We start from the raw sequence: 21,346 nt of genomic DNA on the forward strand, positions 1-21,346 counted from the left end.
AGCAGAAGTTCTGGGAAGTACGCCTGGGCGAGAGCCCTTCCAGAGTCTGCCATTAGCCCCATCAAAGAGCCCAGATAGGCTCCAGTGTTGGGTCACCTCAGGCCAAACAACCAACACGGAGGGAACCCAGCCCCAACCATCAGCAGACAAGTGATTAAAGTTTTACTGAGCTCTGCCCACCAGAGCAACACCCAGCTCTACCCACCACCAGTCCCTCCCATCAGGAAGCTTGCACAAGCCTCTCAGATAGCCTCATCCACCAGAGGGCAGACAGCAGAAGCAAGAAGAACTACAATTCTGCAGGCTGTGGAACAAAAACCACATTCACAGAAACATAGACAAGATGAAAAGGCAGAGGGCTATGTACCAGATGAAGGAACAAGATAAAACCCCAGAAAAACAATTAAATGAAGTGGAGATGGGCAAACTTCCAGAAAAAGAATTCAGAATAATGATAGTGAAGATGATCCAGGACCTCGGAAAAAGAATGGAGGCAAAGATCGAGAAGATGCAAGAAATGTTTAACAAAGACCTGGAAGAATTAATAGAATAAACAAACAGAGATGAACAATACAATAACTGACGTGAAAACTACACGAGAAGGAATCAATAGCAGAATAACTGAGGCAGAAGAACAGATAAGTGACCCGGAAGACAGAATGGTGGAATTCACTGCTGCGGAACAGAATAAAGAAAAAAGAATGAAAAGAAATGAAGACAGCCTAAGAGACCTCTGGGACAACATTAAACGTAACAACATTCGCATTATAGGGGTCCCCGAAGGAGAAGAGAGAGAGAAAGGACCTGAGAAAATATTTGAAGAGATTACAGTCGAAAACTTCCCTAACATGGGAAAGGAAATAGCCACCCAAGTCCAGGAAGTGCAGAGAGTCCCATACAGGATAAACCCAAGGAGAAATACGCCGAGACACATAGTAATCAAACTGGCAAAAATTAAAGACAAAGAAAAACTATTGAAAGCAGCAAGGGAAAAATGACAAATAACATACAAGGGAACTCCCATAAGGTTAACAGCTGATTTCTCAGCAGAAACTCTACAAGCCAGAAGGGAGTGGCATGATATACTTAAAGTGATGAAAGGGAAGAACCTACAACCAAGATTTCTCTACCAGCAAGGATCTCATTCAGATTCAATGGAGAAATCAAAAGCTTTACAGACAAGCAAAAGCTAAGAGAATTCAGCACCACCAAACCAGCTCTACAACAAATGCTAAAGGAACTTCTCTAAGTGGGAAACACAAGAGAAGAAAAGGACCTACAAAAACAAACCCAAAACGATTAAGAAAATGGTCACAGGAACATACATATCGATAATTACCTTAAACGTGAATGGATTAAATGCTCCAACCAAAAGACACAGGCTTGCTGAATGGAAACAAAAACAAGACCCATCTATATGCTGTCTAAAGAGACCCACTTCAGACCTAGGGACACATACAGACTGAAAGTGAGGGGATGGAAAAAGATATTCCATGCCAATGGAAATCAAAAGAAAGCTGGGGGCTTCCCTGGTGGCGCAGTGGTTGAGAGTCCGCCTGCCGATGCAGGGGACACGGGTTCGTGCCCCGGTCCGGGAAAATCCCACATGCTGCAGAGCGGCTAGGCCCATGAGCCATGGCCACTGAGTCTGCACGTCCAGAGCCTGTGCTCCGCAACGGGAGAGGCCACAATGGTGAGAGGCCTGCGTAACGCAAAAAAAAGAAAAAAAAAAGAAAGAAAAAAGAGAAAGCTGGAGTAGCAATACTCATATCAGATAAAATAGACTTTAAAATAAAGAATGTTACAAGTGGGCTTCCCTGGTGGCGCAGTGGTTGAAAATCTGCCTGCCAATGCAGGGGACACGGGTTCGAGCCCTGGTCTGGAAAGATCCCACATGCCGTGGAGCAACTAGGCCTGTGAGCCACAACTACTGAGCCTGTGCGTCTGGAGCTTGTACTCTGCAACAAGAGAGGCCGCGACAGTGAGAGGCCCGCGCACCGTGATGAAGAGTGGCCCCCGCTCGCTGCAACTAGAGAAAGCCCTCGCACAGAAACGAAGACCCAACACAGCCAAAAATAAATTAATTAATTAATTATTTTTTTTAAAAAGTCCGTATATCGCAACTAAGAAGCCCACATGCCACAACTATAAGCCCACATGACCCAGCAAAGATCCCATGTGCCGCAACTATGACCCAGCTCCGCCAAAATAAATAAATATTTAAAAAAAAAAAAAAAGAATGTTACAAGAGACAAGGAAGGACACTACATAATGATCAAGGGATCAATCCAAGAAGAAGATATAACCATTATAAATATATATGCACCGAACATAGGAGCACCTCCATACATAAGACAACTGCTAACAGCTCTAAAAGAGGAAACAGACAGTGACACAATAATAGTGAGGGACTTTAACACCTCACTTACACCAATGGACAGATCATCCAAAATGAAAATAAGTAAGGAAACAGAAGCTTTAAATGACACAATAGACCAGATAGATTTAATTGATATTTATAGGACATTCCATCCAAAAACAGCAGATTACACTTTCTTCTCAAGTGCCCACAGAACATTCTCCAGGATAGATCACATCTTGGGTCACAAATCAAGACTCAGTAAATTTAAGAAAATTGAAATCATATCAAGCATCTTTTCTGACAACGCTATGAGATTAGAAATCAATTACGTGGAAAAAACGTAGAAAACACAAACACATGGAGGCTAAACAATACATTACTAAACAACCAAGAGATCACTGAAGAAATCAAAGAGGAAATCAAAAAATACCTACACACAAATGACAATGAAAACATGACGATCCAAAACCTATGGGATGGGCTTCCCTGGTGGCGCAGTGGTTGAGAGTCCGCCTGCTGATGCAGGGGACGCGGGTTCGTACCCTGGTCCGGGAAGATCCCACATGCCGTGGAGCGGCTGCGCCCGTGAGCCATGGCCGCTGAGCCTGCGCGTCCAGAGCTGTGCTCCGCAACGGGATAGGCCACAACAGTGAGAGGCCCGCGTACCGCAAAAAAAAAAAAAAAATCTATGGGATGCAGCAAAAGCAGTTCTAAGAGGGAAGTTTACAGCTATACAAGCCTACCTCAAGAAACAAGAAAAATCTCAAATAAACAATCTAACCTTACACCTAAAGGAACTAGAGAAAGAAGAACAAACAAAACCCAAAGTTAGAAGAAGGAAAGAAATCATAAAGATCAGAGCAGAAATAAATGAAACAGAAACAAAGAAAACAATAGCAAAGATCAATAAAACTAAAAGCTGGTTCTTTGAGAAGATAAACAAAATTGATAAACCATTAGCCAGACTCATCAAGAAAAAGAGGGAGAGGACTCAAATCAATAAAATTACAAATGAAAAAGGAGAAGTTACAACAGACACTGCAGAAATACAAAGCATCCTAAGACACTACTACAAGAAACTCTATGCCAATAAAATGGACAACCTGGAGGAAATGGACAAATCCTTAGAAAGGTATAACCTTCCAAGACTGAACCAGGAAGAAACAGAAAATATGAACAGACCAATCACAAGTAATGAAATTGAAACTGTGATTAAAAATCTTCCAACAAACAAAAGTCCAGGACCAGATGGCTTCACAGGTGAATTCTATCAAACATTTAGAGAAGAGCTAACATCCATCCTTCTCAAACTCTTCCAAAAAATTGCGGAGGAAGGAACACTCCCAAACTCATTCTATGAGGCCACCATCACCCTGATACCAAAACCAGAAAAAGATACTACAAAAAAAAAGAAAATTATAGACCAATATCACTGATGAATATAGATGCAAAAATCCTCAACAAAATACTAGCAAACAGAATCCAACAGCACATTAAAAGGATCATACACCATGATCAAGTGGGATTTAGTCCAGGGATGCAAGGATTCTTCAATATGTGCAATTCAATCAATGTGATACACCATGTTAACAAACTGAAGAATAAAAACCATATGATCATCTCAATAGATGCAGAAAAAGCTTTTGACAAAATTCAACACCCATTTATGATAAAGACTCTCCAGAAAGGGGACACAGAGGGAACCTACCTCAACATAATAAAGGCCATATATGACAAACCCACAGCAAACATCATTCTCAATGGTGAAAAACTGAAAGCATTTCCTCTAAGATTAGGAACAAAACAAGGATGTCCACTCTCACCACTATTACTCAACATAGTTTTGGAAGTCCTAGCCACGGCAATCAGAGAAGAAAAAGAAATAAAAGGAATACAAATTGGAAAAGAAGAAGTAAAACCGTCACTGTTTGCAGATGATATGATACTATACATAGAGAATCCTAAAAATGCCACCAGAAAACTATTAGAGCTAATCAATGAATTTGGTAAAGTTGCAGGATACAAAGTTAATGCACAGAAATCTCTTGCATTCCTATACACTAATGATGAAAAGTCTGAAAAAGAAATTAAGGAAACACTGCCATTTACCATTGCAACAAAAAGAATAAAATACCTAGGAATAAACCTACCTAGGGAGACAAAAGACCTGTATGCAGAAAACTATAAGACACTGATGAAAGAAATTAAAGATGATACCAACAGATGGAGAGATATACCATGTTCTTGGATTGGAAGAATCAATATTGTGAAAATGACTATACTACCCAAAGCAATCTACAGATTCAATGCAATTCCTATCAAATTACCAATGGCATTTCTTACGGAACTAGAACGAAAAGTTTTAAAATTTGTATGGAGACACAAAAGACCCCAAATAGCCAAAGCAGTCTTGAGGGAAAAAAACGGAGCTGAAGGAATCAGACTCCCTGACTTCAGACTATACTACAAAGCTACAGTAATCAAGACAATATGGTACTGGCACAAAAACAGAAACATAGATCAATGGAACAAGATAGAAAGCCCAGAGATAAACCCACGCACCTGTGGTCAACTAATCTACGACAAAGGAGGCAAGGATATACAATGGAGAAAAGACAGTCTCTTCAATAAGTGGTGCTGGGAAAACTGGACAGCTACGTGTAAAAGAATGAATTAGAACACTCCCTAACACCAAACACAAAAATAAACTCAAAATGGGTTCGAGACCTAAATGTAAGACCGGACACTATAAAACTTTTAGAAGAAAACATAGGAAGAACACTCTTTGACATAAATCACAGCAAGATCTTTTTTGACCCACCTCCTAGAGTAATGGAAATAAAACCAAAAGTAAACAAATGGGACCTAATGAAACTTCAAAGCTTTTGCACAGCAAAGGAAACCATAAACAAGACGAAAGGACAACGCTCAGAATGGGAGAAAATATTTGCAAATGAATCAACGGACAAAGGATTAATCTCCAAAATATATAAACAGCTCATGCAGCTCAATATTAAAGAAACAAACAACCCAATCCAAAAGTGGGCAAAAGACCTAAATAGACATTTCTCCAAAGAAGATATACAGATGGCCAAGAAGCACATGAAAAGCTGCTCAACATCACTAATTATTAGAGAAATGCAAATCAAAACTACAATGAGGTATCACCTCACACCAGTTAGAATGGGCATCATCAGAAAATCTACAAACAACAAATGCTGGAGAGGGTGTGGAGAAAAGGGAACCCTCTTGCACTGTTGGGGGGAATGTAAATCGATACAGCCATTATGGAGAACAGTATGGAGGTTCCTTAAAAATCTAAAAACAGAATTACCATATGACCCAACAATCCCACTACTGGGCATATACCCAAAGAAAACCATAAATCAAAAAGACACATGCACCCAATATTCATTGCAGCACTATTTACAATAGCCAGGTCATGGAAGCAACCTAAATGCCCATCGACAGACGAATGGATAAAGAAGATGTGGTACATAATGGAATATTACTCAGCTATAAAAAGGAACGAAATTGGGTCATTTGTTGAGACGTGGATGGATCTAGAGACCATCATACAGAGTGAAGTAAGTCAGAAAGAGAAAAACAAATATCGTATATTAACGCATGTATGTGGAACCTAGAAAAATGGTACAGATGAACCGGTTTGCAGAGCAGAAGTTGAGACACAGATGTAGAGAACAAACGTATGGACACCAAGGGGGGAAAGTCGCGGGGGGGGTGGGGATGGTGGTGTGATGAATTGGGCAATTGGGATTGACATGTATACACTGATGTGTATAAAATTGATGACTAATAAGAAACTGCTGTATTAAAAAATTAAAAAAAGTTTTTTAAAAAGAGCAACCATAAATTGTTTGTTTGTTTTCTTAAGCCCATTTCAGGTGAGTTACCCTCACTTTCAGGGAGTCCTGGTGTCCTGCCTAACAGGGTTGACTCCTTTGGGGATGTCTGCCCAAGCCCCTACCTATTCCCCTGGCTTCCCCTTCCCTCTATCCACAGGATGGAGCTGTGTAATCCTACATCTCCACTCCCAGAACAGAGCAGACTGGACCAGCCATCATGGCCACCAGCACCACACTGTCCAATCAGACTGTCTCTCAAGACCATGAACCAGTAACCATGGAAACAAGGAGCTGGGACTCCAATCACATGAACAACAGAGCTCTGGCTTAGAAGTTGCAAACTGGCAGGACAGGGTCTGCTCATCCCTCATAAGTGTTGGTTTTGGGCCTGCAGAGCAGGCTTCTTATTTTTAATTGAATTCATTGCCAAATTTCAACCATCAAGAAGTTTGGTATATATGTCAAAACAAAACTTGAGAAATTACACTTGAAATATTTTCAATTTTTCAAAAATTTTAAATAAATGCAAGCTAATATACCTCAACAACTTAGCTAAACTTTTAAAAATGTAACATCTACAATTTTTAATATAAATAAGTTTCTGTTCATCTATTTCCATGATTTAATAAAACTATAATATTTCAATTGCTCTTATAATAACCATTCATCTACAAATGTATTATTTTATTAATAAATATCCATCTCCTGTTAATGTTTTCCTAACAGAGAAAGAATAAAACAAATAAAAGTGGCAGGTATCAATTCTTACTTAAAAAAAGAGGTTTGGTATAAAAACCTGGAGTGTTGACAAAATGGACAACTTGGTACCACATGGTCTCCCCTCCCCCAATGATAATGGTCACCTGGAGCTGAACAGTAGCTGCCGCTTTAGGCCAGGCAGACGCTCCCGGTTCCCCACAGTCCCCTGCACTCCCTGTATGTTTACTCTCTTTGGTTTCCAATCTGGCCCCTGTAGGATTTTAGTCGGTGGCTCTAGACCTGAGGGAGGACTCGTCAACTCTGGCCTCCAGGAGCCCAGAAGGTCCCGGCTCTGACCTCCGAGGTCTTTGCCTGGATTCTGTAGGCAGCAGCATCATCCTTCTTAAAAACTCCCCAGGCTTCCCTGGTGGCGCAGTGGTTGAGAGTCCGCCTGTCGATGCAGGGGACATGGGTTCGTGCCCCGGTCTGGGAAGATCCCACATGCCGCGGAGCGGCTGGGCCCGTGAGCCATGGCCGCTGAGCCTGTGCGTCCGGAGCCTGTGCTCCGCAACGGGAGAGGCCACAACAGTGAGAGGCCCACGTACCACAAAAAAAAAAAAAAACTCCCCTTTATCCTTAAGTGGGCCTGAGTCTGCTTCTATCACTTGGGACCAGAAGAGCTTAACCACTGCGGATGGTCCCACAGGCAGCACAGAGGCCCAAGGTCACGGCATCCCTGCAAGATGGTTCTGAGTCTGGTACCCCAGGATTTAAACAGGGAGGATGACCACAGTGAACCCCCTCAGCCCTTCACAGCAGCCCACTAAATACCTCTTCTTGGGAGCAGAACAGGGGAGGGAAGAGGGAAGAAGGAATATCTGACAAGTCCATGGGAATGATGGGCACAGAGCTTGGGGCCTCTCACTGCACACACAAGTCCTGAGAAGGTTCTAGAATCCCAAATGCTTTCAACACGCATTCACCAAACCCTTACTCAAAGCCAGCTCGTCTAGTTTCTGGGATATGGCATTACGTGAAACGGACCAAGTCCTGCCACCATGGAGCTAGCATCCGTGCAGGGCAGAGACATCATAAAGAAGACAAGTGAAAACCAGAAATAGAGTCACAGATATAGAAAACAAACTTATGGTTACCAAGGGGGAAAGGGGGGCAGGGATAAATTGAGAGATTGGGATTGACATATACACACTACTATATATAAAATAGATAACTAATAAGGACCTACAGTTTAGCACAGGAACTGTACTCAATACTGTGTAATGACCTATATGGGAAAAGAATCTAAAAAAGAGTGGATATATGTATAACTGATTCACTTTGCTGTAGAGCAGAAACTAGCACAACATTGTAAATCAACTATACTCCAATAAAAATCTTTAAAATTTTTTTAATGAAAGAAAGAAGATAAATGAGTGTGATATGTAGTGGGTAAGACGATAATGAGAGTGATGGGGGAATAAGGAAGGAGGGAGAAGTGCTTGGGGGTGGTGAGGTCACTGATATACATCGTGTGGTCTGGGAAGGTCTCACTGAGAAGAGAACCTTTGAGCAGAGACCTGCCTGAGAAGGGAGGGAGCCTGGCAGACAGCTGGGAGAAGAGTTCCCACACAGAAGGAACAGCAAGTGCAAAGGCCCTGAGGCAGGAGGTCTTGGCCTGTTCAAGGACCAGCAAGGAGGCTGGTATGGCTGGAGCAGAGCAGTTGCGGGGAGAGATGGTCAGAGGCAATAGGGGCAGATTTCAAAGGGCCCACAGGCCTTGGAGGATGTTTGGCTGTACCTGAGCGAGATGAGATGCACAGGAGGGCCCTGAGCAGTGGAGGGAAGTGACCTGACTTGGATTTAACAGGATTCCTCTGGCTGCTGGGTGGAGAGGAGATGGTGGGGGGCCAAGGGCAGGAGCAGGGAGCCCAGGGAGGGGCTACTGCCCTAGTCCAGCGGAGAGGCACCAGGGCCCGGCCAGGGCAGAGCTGGTGGAACGTGATCAGGCAGGGGCTGGATTCTGACTGAAGAGCTGGCAGGAGTCACCTATGGCTGAGACGTGGGATGTGAGAGCAAGAGGCACCAAGGAGGACCCCAAGGCTTGGGTCCTGAGCGCCTGGAAGGTGGCAAAGTTACCTCAATAGTGAGGAGGGGCGGGCGATGGACTCCCAGAAGGGGCAGCTGCCACTCCCACAGGAACCTGGGCCCAGCGCTGATGGATCTGCCAGGTTTTTGAGAAAAGCCATAAATCCAGATGTTTCTGTGAAGTGTCTCAATTTTCAAATACTGGCAACTTATTCAAAGATGCTGAAGACCCTGCAGGGCCAAACAAACAGATGGACAGTTTGGATCTGACCCGATGGCCATGGGTCTGCAGCCTCCGACACGAGGTCAGGTCACCGAAAGCTCCATTACTGAGTGATTGCTGTGTACCAGCCAAGCATCCACGTTATCTTGCCTTAACTCCAAGGACACTATCATGAGGCAGCTATCATCGTCCTCTTGTCCCAGCCAAGGAAACTGAGGCCCAGAGAGGGCAAGCCCCTGCCAGAGGTCACACAGCAGGTGAGTGGTGGCATGGTGGCTGGAGCCTGAACTGTCTGACCACAAGGCCTGTGGTCCTGGGGTGCTCTGCCGCCTCCATCAACCAGACAAAAAACAAAACCAAACCCTCATTTTACACATAAGGAAAGAAAAGGCCACAGAGAGAGGGAGTGTGACTTGTTTAAAGTCACTCAGCAAGTTGGCACTGGAGGCTGGACTTGAACCCAGGGTTCATGACACCTGGTGCAGCGTCCTTCTCAGTGAGGCCTCTTGGAGGTGCCTGGGGAGGCTGCGTGAACTGGGTTGGGGGGACAGGGTGCAGCACAGCACCGCAGGCAAGAGCCAGGCTCTGGAGCCTTCTGCATATCACAACTCTGCCACTTGGAAGCTGTGTGACCTTGAACAAGTCACTTCACTTCTCTGTGCCTCGGTTTCCTCATCGGGTGTAACCATGGCACCTGCCTCATAGGGCTGTTATGGGAACAAAAGGAAGTAACACTTTTGGGGGCTCAAGCCATGCCCTTCAAAGTCCAACTCTTCATGTATCAGCTGCTCCTGGCCTGTCTAATATTACACCAACGTATTCCCAAGCGCCGCAAGTCCCCAGGTTGGGGACATCACATGCGTCCTCATACTTGTGAAAATGTAGCAGCATGATATAAGGGACGGACAGAAGAGCTGGGGTTTTCTGTAGAAATGAAGGGGAAGCAAGGAAGGCAGGGGGGTGGCAGGGGTCTTCTCCTGAGGGGCTATGGGCCCGCCCCACACTCATGCGTGTGTGTGTGCATGTGTGTGTGTGTGCGTGTGTGTGTGTTTGTGTGTGTGTGTGTGTGTGTGTGAGGAGGGGTAGATGTAACAGAAGCCTCAGCGGAAGGGGAGGGGTCCCCGGCCGGGCCCCCTGCTTCCCTGCAGCATAAGAAGACACTTAGAGCCCGGCAGAGAACCGGACACAAAGAACAACAGACATAGCAACCAACATCTATCCCACAAATGTTGACTGAACACCTACTGCTGCCAGTGTCCTGAGCACTGGGGAGCCAGCCGTGAAACAACAGAAACTCAACCTCCACCTTCACGGAGCTGGTGGACCACACACAAAACAAACGAGGAACACTGAGGAAAAGTCAACGGTGGCAAATGCTAGCAGAAAAGTCAAGCAGCAAAAGCGTGGGGAGATAAATACTGAATGGGGTGCTGGGAAAGAGCTGACTTCAAGAAGTTTCCAGAAACCGTCCTGTGGCCAACTGGGGGAAGAGCATTCCAGGCAGAGGGAAAGGCAGTGCAAAGGCACTGAGGTGGAGTGTGCCTGGTGTCAGGAGCCAGTGTGGCAGAAACCAGTGACCAGGCGGGAGAAGGAGAGGACCCCAGAGAGGCAGAGAGGCCATGTAGCCAGGGAGGGGCTGAGGGCCACCTTCACGCAGGGCCTCAAGCTTTGGGGAGGATGTGGCTTTGACTCTAAGTGGGGGGGGGGGCAGTTGTCAGAGGGGGGCTGTGCAAAGGGGAGACAGGATCTGATGATTACTCACATGCAGGGTGGCCAGGGGACTGGCAGGGGTGGGGGCAATGGTGGAAGTGGGGAGGCTGCTGCCCAAGTCCACAGGAGAGACGTGGGCGGCTCGGACAGGTGGCAGCCCAGAGGTGACCAGGGGCACTCACACACCCAACAGATGCCCGGCACTTCCCTGCACTATTTCACTGAATCCTTGCACCACGAGCAGCTGCTAGTTGCTCTGATCTCCCTAACCCCATTCTCCAGGGCAGCAAACTGAGGCCCTCACCCAAACCACACTGCTAAAAAGAGGCAGCGCGTGGCATCCATCCTTCACAAGAGAGAGTGGGCACTGTCCCACCCATGACAGGGGAGAGAGTGGGTCTAGAGTCGGGACACCAAACGTCCAGCTCCTCCTCTCCCTTCTCTCTGGCCGCCCCTATCCCACTTCCCTCCAGCCACGCTCACAAGCCCTCCTAGACCCTGCCACCCCATCAGTCCTCCGGAGCCACCCACTTCCTGAGGTTCAAACACACACTCCCTGAGACTGAAGTCCAGCATCACCTGTGCTCCCCGTCAGCACAGCCACCTGCCCGCCAGCCCCACCTGCCCGCCTCCAGACCTTCACTCGTGACCCCTCCAGGCCTTTCTCTGCTGCCCCTCCAACCCCAGTGCCTGCGTCTGCACCCACCCGAGCCTTCCGAGCGTCTAATCCAGAAGCGAGATGCAATCCGCGTGAAGGGCTTGGGGTAATTCTGCGTCGAGGCCACACTTCTCTTTCTGTTTGTTGAAGGAGGCTGATGCTCCTTCTTGGAGGAAGGGGAAAAGCTTCCTTTGTGCCGGGTCTGGGGAGATTGTGTCTGTTTAGGACAGGCTGCAGTTTTCTTTGTGAACGCCGTAGATTTTTCGTGTGGGAAAAGGGTTTATTAGATTTCCCCGTGGCTGCGCAGAATGGGGAGAGGTTTTTCTGAGCACAGAAAGAAATTACCAAACAGGCGTTTGAGAGGAAGGAACATTGAGCAGCTGCTTCTCACGGAGAGGTTAGTAGTTCGTGGTTGGTGTTTTCATTGGAGTGAACATAAAATGCAGAGAAAGGGAGAAAGCCTTCCCTGTAGTTTCATGGGCATGAGGGAAGGAAGTTGGTCCTTGATGTTCTGGCGGGGAGGACAGGATTTTGTTTGGGGGGGAGGACTGTTGGGGTGTTGTTTTTTTTCTCTTCAAGTAGAAAATAAATTTTAAAATGGTCGCAGAACCCAGAAGAAAGGTTGTCATAGCAACAAAAGTTTGAGGCCAGGTACCTCCTGACACCCTTTCAGTACCGTGACCGTGGAGGGGCAGGATTTGGGCACTGTAGGATCAGTGGGGGAAACCATCCAAAGCTTGGCTCAGACCTCCCAAATATCTCACCAGCACTGACAGGCTGATAACTATTTTCCAAGCTCCCAGGGAGGAAAATTGTGATTTTCTGGGAGGGGCGATCTCTAGCCAACAGTGATCAAGAGGAAAGAGAAAACTGTGGGTTTGTTTTATTTACCCAACAAACTAACCATCAATGTTTTTACTAACCAAGGACTGGGGGTGAGGGTCTTATGCTGAGCCCCCCCAGATCACGCCTTTCTCTGACCCCCAACTGTACCATTCTCCTCCCTGATCACTTCATTTTGATTCCTTTGTGCCCCATGAAGACAATTCAGGCCCCCTCATCAGCTGTGAGACCAGACGAAAACCTCTCTTAGCTTCAAATTCCTCATCTGAAAAATGGGCACCATAGAAGTGTCTGCCACAAGGGCGTTGGCAAGGATTCCACGAGATCCGGCCGGCGAGAAGTTTTAACAGTGTCTGGTGCACATGAAGGGCTCAATAAACGTGAGCTAGCATTGTTTTTAATGAACAATTTTTTTAATGCTTAGCTTTAAACATCCTGTACCAAGCCCTGGAGGAGCTACACGGACAAGCTACAGGGAAATAACTGCACGACTTGGGGGGTGTGACCTTCAGGAAGAAGCTAGGAGAGACCTCAAACAACTGAGAGGCTCAGCTGGCCAGTGAGGGCCCAGGCACTCCATGGGGCGGAGACAGGACAACTCCGCTGCAGGATACAGCATTGGATTTAAGTGTGTACATAAAGGAAAGGGCAGGGAGTCTGCGTTTTTACACAAAGGAGAAACTTGGTGAGAGGCGGAGGTGAGGTGGGGGGACCCCACCCCAAAGGGTGCAGATATTTCCCAGGACGAGGCATTCCGAGGCCTCCATGGGAGAGGATTGGGCTGAGCGGAAAGCAGGGAATTTTAGCCAAGATGTCCTTTAAGGTTAATTATTATTAAATCATTAAATTATTATTATTATTACATCCCAGAGTAAAAATTCAAGTCCTGAGTGCACACCAGAAGTGAGTCTGATGGGGTGAAACTGGTCAGGGGTGGGACCCTATTCGGAGTGTCTTTGGCAAACAGCTGGCATGAAGCAGGTGGTCTCAGGAAAGTTCAGTGGGGCACCCCTCCAGGCAAGACAGAGCAGGCAGCACCCCGGGAAGCCTCTGGCTCATGGTCCCGAAGCCTCATCCAACATTTATCCTGCTAATAGGTATTGAAGACCTTCTATGCACTAGACGGTACCCAGAAACTGCGCATGGCAATGAACGAGACGGCTGGGGCCCTGCCCTCATGGAGTGACATCCTAATGGGTAAGGGGGCCAAGAAGCTGGTGACCAAAGGCATGCCCCCAGAAAACTTCAGGTGTGCCAAGTGTGATGGGGGAGATAAAAATGGTGATGAGCTACGAAGATGGGGAGACCCTGCCTCCAAAGGGGGATAGGGAGGTCTTCTCTCCAAGGGACCCGGCCTGGGAAGGCGGGTCAGGAAGTCCCACTGGAGCTCAGGAGGAGCCAGCCAAGGAAGATGTGGGGAAGGGCATTCCAGGCAGAGGCAGCAGCCTCCCCGGGTTCATTTCACACCTTCCTCCCTCTGTCCTTTAAACCAGTCAGGCCAACGCCGTATTCAGGACAAACTAGCGGTTGTGGCCCACTCCTGTCTACATGAGACTACACACATAGCCCACGCTGACATCGAAGAGCTAGGCAGGCACGGGGAGTTTTAACCTTGGGCAAAGAGGTCAATTCCACTCAAGAGGGTCCCCAGACTTGGCCTCGGAGCAACATCGTCTGGGAGGTACCAGGTGGTGTGGACCAGCGTCCCCAGCATGTGGTACAACCACCGCCAGGCAGCTTTCCCCTGAGCCCTGCCCTAGCCTCAATGCCTGCCTCGGCGACACCTACTCCGGCCCTGGCTGCCTCCGGCGGCAGGTCCAGGAAAGGGTGCGAGGCCGAGGGAACAGTTTGATCTGCCTTCTGAAGAGTCCCCCCCACCCCGCGCCCCAATTCTGATCCGAGCCTCGCCGAGCTGTCCCGCTTTCCCGCCGCATATTCTCCCGGGCAGGGGCCGGGACGCGAAGGGCTCCCTGCCGGGAACCCACCAGACTGCCCCCACTCCTCACTCCCGTGCTGCCCAAACCCGGTCCGGGAGCGGTTTAGTGCGGGCTGGGGATGGGGGTGGAAGAACGAGCCCCTCGGCTTCTGGCTCTGTGGATCTGCGGTGGAAGGGGCGGCTGACAGCAACAGTCCCTGCGCCAACACCACCGCCACCCCAGGCGGGAAGGGATGGATGGGAGTAGCCAGTGCCCCGCGAAAGGAAGAGGGGGAAGGGGCGAGCGTGGAGATGAGTTCTGGCTCGGAAAGGAACGGGGTGGGTGCCGGGAGACGCGCCTCTCCAAGGCGCGGCGACGTCCCCACAGGCGCCTGGTGCTCGTAAGGAGCACGAGCTCTGCCCGAACCTTGAAACGGCGGAGCGTCCCGAACGCCATCATTCGACACCCCCGGACCTGCCCACCGCGCTCCCCGCCCCCGAACGTTCGGCCGAGCCTGCGGAGCGCGGGGCACGGCGTCCTGGCGGTGGCGCGGGCCCCCGTCCCGGGCGCGAGGAGGGAGCGCGGGTTTGGGTCTGGGGCGCCGGGGCCGCGCAGCCCGGGGGAGCCGGGAGCGGAGCCCCGGGGCGCCGCCGCTCACTCACCGAGCCCGCCGAGCTCCTCCTCGCACGAGTACCAGATGCCGGTGTGGAAATTCCTGAAGAGGAATCGGTCGTCGCCTGTCTCCCAGCTGTAGAGCTCGACGCCAGGGGGGCCGTTCCCTGCGGCGGCGGCGGCGGCGGCGGCGGCGGCGGCGGCGGCGGGGGCGGCGGTGCCGTTGGCCGTGGCGTTGGCGCCCGAGTTGGGGCAGTTGGCGCTCCCGCCCTGGCCGCAGACCGGCTTGGGCACCCGCTGCGTGCCCTGGCACCAGTGAGTGGTGAGGAAGGCGGTGGTGGCGAAGAGCAGCGCCAGCAGGTTCAGGGCCACGGCCAGGAGCGCTCGGCCGCGGCGGTTCGTCTTCATGCCGCCCGCGCCGCCGGGACTGCGCCGCCGGGGAGCTCCGCGCGCGAAGTTGGCAGCCGGCGCCCCGCGTCAGCGGCCGCTGCCCGCCGCGCCCCGGGGCTCGGGCGCCTGCGATGGGCGGCGGCGGACGCGGCGCTGGCCCATGCCCCCGCCCCCGGGGTGGGGGCGCGGCGCACGGGGGGCGCGGGGGGCGGGCGGTGGCGGAGCGGCTCCTGCGCGCCCGGAGCCCGGAGCGCGAGTGCACCTCGGCGAGGAGCCGCTGGCGCCTGGCAGCGGCCACGGCGCAGGGACGCGCGCCCCTCCGTGGGGAGACACCTGCAGGCGGCCGGCGACACTGTTCTGGTTCCCGCCCTCACTGGGAGAGGGGGCGCCCCACGCCGGGCGCTGGCGGGGGCCCGGCAGAGAAGGGCGCCCCCTAAAGAGACCCGCACCCGAGTGGAGAGTCTGAGAAGCAAAGAGAGTGCCAGAGAAGGCGCTCTCGGAGAAAGAGGCTTCCCACCGGGGACGTGAGGCAACAAAACCAGCCAGGAGGGGTCATCTCACGCAGGAACCAGAGAAGTCCCGCCCTCTGGAGAGAAGGGCAGAGCCTGCTGGGGCTCCCCACGAGGAACATGGACCCGCAGCACGCTCCCCCGGAGGCCCGGTAGGGAGCCCCAAGAAGGAGCCCCAAAGAGTCTGAGCTGCAGAGTTGAGTTTTTTGGGCTTCCCACACCCAAGAAGCAGCAGGGCCCACTGAAAAGGATGCCTCATTACTGATCCTGGAGTTGCAGGACCTGTCAGGAGGGGTACCTCACCAGAAATGCGGGGTTGTAGAGTCTAAAGGGCTTGTGCTTCCCCTGGGGGTCTCCCAGGGAGATTTGGGCTGTGTGAACCAACAGGACAGGCTCCCCTGGCAGGATGTAGCTGCAGTCACCTGGGCTCCTTATCATGGCATGGTACGGCACGAAGGGTGGCAAAGAAGTGTGCCACACCGGATGCCAAGTGTTGGATATGACGAATGGGACTTCCCCATGCAGGCATCCCCACCCACCTGAGATCCTTAGCAGTATGACCCAAGGAGGTACCACACCAGACACAAAGTTGTTGCAGTTATCAGGCAGGGGTGCCCTACAGAGGTTGCCAACCCAGAATCTCCAAGGTGGGGGGTGGGAACAGAAAGGTCAAGAATACTGACTTTGGGGTCAGGCGACCCTGGGGCTTGACCAGCTGTGGGCTTTGAACAAGTTATTGTACTAAACCTTTCTGAGTCTCAGTTCCATATCTATAAAAAGGTGGAGGAATATTGGGCTGTCGGAATGAGATCACACCTGCAAAAAGCACTTGGCACATAGTACGTGCTCAATAAACGCTGGCCATCATTATTATTATTATTAACATCTGAACCAAGATCAGAGGACTAAATTCACACAGACCTTTTCAGGATCTCTTGTGCAAGGTGGGATTGCCCAACTATGAATGCTCCATCCCCACCTCTGCTCTAAAATAACCATGACCCCTGAAGCCCCGTCACACTGCAAAGCACAGCGTGCCCGGATGCCCAGGATGTGCAACAGTTAATTGCATGTTGATTACAAGAGCTCATCTGAATTCTGCCCAAGCTGAGAACTGCTCCAACAGCCCCCTGCTCGTGGAGTGGCAGGGCCTGCAGAATTCAAGGTTAACGGATTATGAATTGCCTTACTCTAGTGGGTGAGCCTGTGCTCCCTGGCAGCTGCTGCTACTTTGCCTGGGGGTAGGTGAGAATAATTGTAGGCAACGTTCCTGGCAGGAACCCCTATGAAGGATGGCCAAGGGTCTCCAGACTTGTTCATTAGATCCCTTTTCTGGCCCTAGGCAAGGCGTTCCCAGCTCTTTTGACGAGGACCTCCATTCAGTATTGAGGGTATTGGTTGAGAGAGAAAATACATCATGGCCAAACAGCTGAAAAGAATTCAGTGACACTTTTAAACGGCCGAGCAATATTCATCGGAGGAGTATCTGTACACAGTTGAAAACCAGTCCCTCGGATGTTGGCTTGAGACAGTGGTTCATGTGCATGTGTGTAGCACTCAGGGACCTACAGGCTGGGAACCCTGTCCTGGGCATTCAGAGCCCAAGTGACATATGTCTCAGGGACCACACTCTCTTAAGAAGTACCCAGAGGAAGCACAGAGGGGTTTGAAATTTCCATCTAAGACAGTCTTGCACTCTCTGAGTGCCCATTGGATGCTCAGCATCAGAGAGAAAAGAGCATGAACAGCATTAATAAGTACGTTGTAGAGTCGGCAGGTGTCAAGAGCCAAGGAGAACAATAAAGCAGAGAGGAGGATAGAAGTGAGGGGAGGAGGGTAGAAGTGAGGGGAGGAGGATAGAAGTGAGGGGAGGAGGATAGAAGTGAGGGGAGGAGGATAGAAGTGAGGGGAGGAGGATAGAAGTGAGGGGAGGAGGATAGAAGTGAGGGTAGCAGATTGTGATTTTAAATCAGGGCTTCAAGGAGATCTCACTGGGAAATTGCCATTGGAGCAAAGGCTTGAAGGAGGGTGGGAGCAGGCCCTGGAGATATCCCAGGAAAGGAGGTTCCAGGAAGAGGGAGCAGCCAGTGCAAAGGCCCTGAGGTAGGGGATAACTGAGAAAGCGGTGTGGCTGGAGATGAGTGAGCAGGGAGAGTAGAGAGGTGATGGGGGGAGGGGACAGGTCATCGTGTGTGGAGTCAGTTACAAGGACTCCAGCATTTACTCTGAGTTGGGTGGGAGCCTGGGGAGGTTCTGAGTAGAGGAGAGACATATCTGACTTGGAGTATAACAGGACCACTCTAGATGCTGAATTAAGAAGGGGGAAACAGAGACCAGCTGGGGGCTAGTGAGTGAATCCGTGCAAGTAATGCCAGCGGCTCAGACCAGGGTGGTTGCAACGAGGTTCTGCATTTGTGTCAATTTTCAAAAGCAGATCCAGCAGGATATGAGGTGGGATGTGTAAGACGCCTTTGAGGTGTTTGGCAGGAGCTCCTGCAAGGACAGAGCTTCCCTGTGCTGAGCCCGAGCAGGTGGGGGCGGGGCGCGGGGAAGCTCCAAAGTTCTGACTGATGTTGCCCTGGACCTTGTACTCGAAGTGAGGATAAGGACCAGGGGGTGGAGATTGTGCCACCAGAGGGCGCCACTGCATGTGTCTACACACCCTTCCGGAACCGAATCCAAACTCATGAGCAAGCCCCTTGGATAGGATACGTATTTTTATCCTCAAATAATGTTACAGTTGCCTTGGGTGTGGACAGGTGTTAAAGAAAAATTATCCATGACACCTGTTAAGACGGTAAGGCAGCCTTTATTCAGGGACCACTGCAAAAGGAGTTTTGCCACAGGAGAGAGATTGGGCTGAACTCTGAACACAGGGACAAGAGGGAATTTATCGCCAAGGAGCAGGGGGGCGGTCGGTGGGCGGAGGAAACCTCAGGGCTGGGGGGATTCTGGCTAAAGCGACTTGACAGGATTCCTGCTGAAGGCGGCCCAGCAGGGTAAGCTGTCTGGAGTGGGGAATGAGGAACTTGATTGGGTTTCAAGGATGAGGGATTCTTGCTAAACTGAACCAGTAGGATTCTTGCTAAAACTGGAGTAAGCCGGCCAAGGACAGAGCCTAAGGTCAGGGCCTAGTTGAGAGAAGGGCTCAGAGGAGCCCGACTAAGCTTTGGTCAAGGAGGGTCTTTGCCTGGGGTGGGGCTGAGGTGGGGAGGGAGCTTGTTTAGGAGGCCAGAAATGTGGGCCCAAGCCCCTGTCCCCTCCTCTTCAGACACTGTCAAAGGCCAAGGCCTCCTGTCTCCCAAGACCCCCGACCAGGGATTGAACCCCGGCCATGGCAGTGAAAGCACCGAGTCCTAACCACTGGACCGCCAGGGAATGCCCCCAGTGCCTCTGTTTAACCTGCTCAAGTACTGCCCTCTGCCGGCCCCAGGACAAAGTCTATATGCCCCAGTTTGCCTTTCCAGGTCCTGTATGGCTGGCCCTGCCCACATCTCAGCCCCTCCCATGCCGCCGACACACCAAGCCACTTTGTGTTTCCTGATAACCATGGCTGGGACAGTCCCCCAGGCCTCGCCCACCTCCCTCCCTCCCCCTCCCTCCGCCTGGATGCCCTCGCTGTGCTGATCCTGTGCGTCCTTCAAAGTGCTGGTCACACATCGCTCCACGCACGGCAGAGCCTTCCTTGGCTCTGTCCTTCTCCGTCTGGCCCTTCATCACCCCTCCTGTGCTGTGATGTCTGTGTTCACGCTCATCTCCCCCACGGGCCTGGGGGTCCCTCAAGGTCACCTCCACCGGCAGCCTGCAGGCCAAGTCTGGCCCATGAGCATGTTTTGTTTGGCCTGGTTGGAATTGGCCTCCACAGGTTGCTAAATTTTCATGAGTTGCCAACATTCAATAATCATGATTTCACATAAAAATCTAGACTTTCAGCTTCTCTGGCAAGATCAAGTTACCTGCCGACACCGGGCCTGCATTTTTGCCTGGCAACCATTGCCAAAGTTCCCCGTAAAGCGGATCACAAGGGACCACAGTCCCACTGGGCCCTTCCATCGTTAGGGACACCTGTGGGGAGCCCCTGGGGGCATTCAAATTTGAAAACCTGGAATCAAGCCCCCAAACATTTTTGATAACACCATTTGGCGCGTCTGTGGTGCTAGAAGTCAGGGTGATGGTTAGTCTCGAGGTGGCATAGTGACTGAAAGGGGCCCCTGGGGGTGGGGCTTCTGGGGGCTGGTCACATAGGTGTGTGCACTTCATGAAAACTCATTGAGCCATACAGTTGGGAACTGTGCCCTCTTTTATATTCAACAAAATTTACCAGAAAAACTGTTGCTGTTAATAATGAAATTCATACTTTTTAGGAACCATGAATATGCTTTGAAGGGACACGACCCAAATGCATCTCACTTTCTACTCGGAGTGGGCTGCTGCAAACACTCTCACCAGCTTCTGGACCTCCTAAGTCACTTCCTGTTTTCTTTTTCTTTTTTTTTTTAAATTTATTTATTTGTTTTTATTTTTGGCTGTGTTGGGTCTTCGTTGCTGCGTGCGGGCTTTCTCTAGTTGTGGTGAGCGGGGGCTACTCTTCGTTGCAGTGAATGGGCTTCTCATTGTGGTGGCTTCTCTTGTTGCAGAGCATGGGCTCTAGGCACGTGGGCTTCAGTAGTTGTGGCACGTGGGCTCAGTAGTTGTGGCTCACGGGCTCTAGAGCACAGGCTCAGTAGTTGTGGCACATGGGCTTAGTTGCTCTGCGGCATGTGGGATCTTACCAGACCAGGGCTCGAACCCGTGTCCCCTGCATTGGCAGGCGGATTCTTAACCACTGCACCATCAGGGAAGCCCAGTCACTTCCTGTTTTCTAAGGCTTCAAAATAAAGCTTGGGAAACCAGAGCATCTCCAGCCTCCAGGCCCTCCTAATTATAGCAAAGGATTAGCCAATTTCCAATTACTGGTGAGGTTTTTTAAACATTGACTCCCAAGGTATCTAAGCCTAATACACACTTTACTCCCTGGTTCAGTTGCCTCTCCAGGGCTTCAGTGAAAGCCGGCCTCGCGACGCTGGTGTGTTTATGAGGCTGCCTGCTGCTTGGGGCCAGTGTTCCCAGGGGAGGAAGGGACCCTGGAGCTCTGTGTAATCAAAGAAGTCCCAGAGTGTGGGGTCTCCAGAGGAGGAAGGAACCCACTTCATTAGCAAGTGATCAACCGGAGTTTTCTTTGAAACTGTCTTAACTCTTCCAACAACTATTCAAGAAGAAGTTAACAGGCCCTGGCTCTGTGCTAGGCTTTCAACGAACAAGACCAACCAGGTCCATACCTTCATGGGGCTATGTTCTAGAAGAGGAGACAGCAATGAGCAAGGAAACCGCTCATACATTCAATAATTGCAGATGGTAAAACAGGATGCGAGCGACAGCAACCAGGGGCCTCACTGAGGAGGGACGGTTGAGCTGGGATGTGTTAGCAGATGTC

General features: G+C 50.4%; 1 protein-coding gene across 2 annotated transcripts in view; it reads right to left on the reverse strand.

Annotated features, from left to right (window-relative positions):
• Positions 1–15,576, reverse strand: part of GSG1L (GSG1 like) — a 220,367-nt gene extending 204,791 nt beyond the window's left edge. The window contains exon 1 of one of the 2 annotated variants that reach the window (XM_033426055.2): positions 15,025–15,576. In XM_033426055.2, the coding sequence (XP_033281946.2) occupies positions 15,025–15,382 (358 nt within the window). In that variant the 5' untranslated portion in view covers positions 15,383–15,576. The remainder of the gene's footprint in view (positions 1–15,024) is intronic. The other variant, XM_004268603.4, reaches the window with a different exon arrangement.
• Between the last annotated feature and the right edge of the window lie 5,770 nt (positions 15,577–21,346).

Source organism: Orcinus orca, chromosome 16, assembly GCF_937001465.1.
Source record: "Orcinus orca chromosome 16, mOrcOrc1.1, whole genome shotgun sequence".
NCBI classification, from domain to species: Eukaryota; Metazoa; Chordata; class Mammalia; order Artiodactyla; family Delphinidae; genus Orcinus; species Orcinus orca.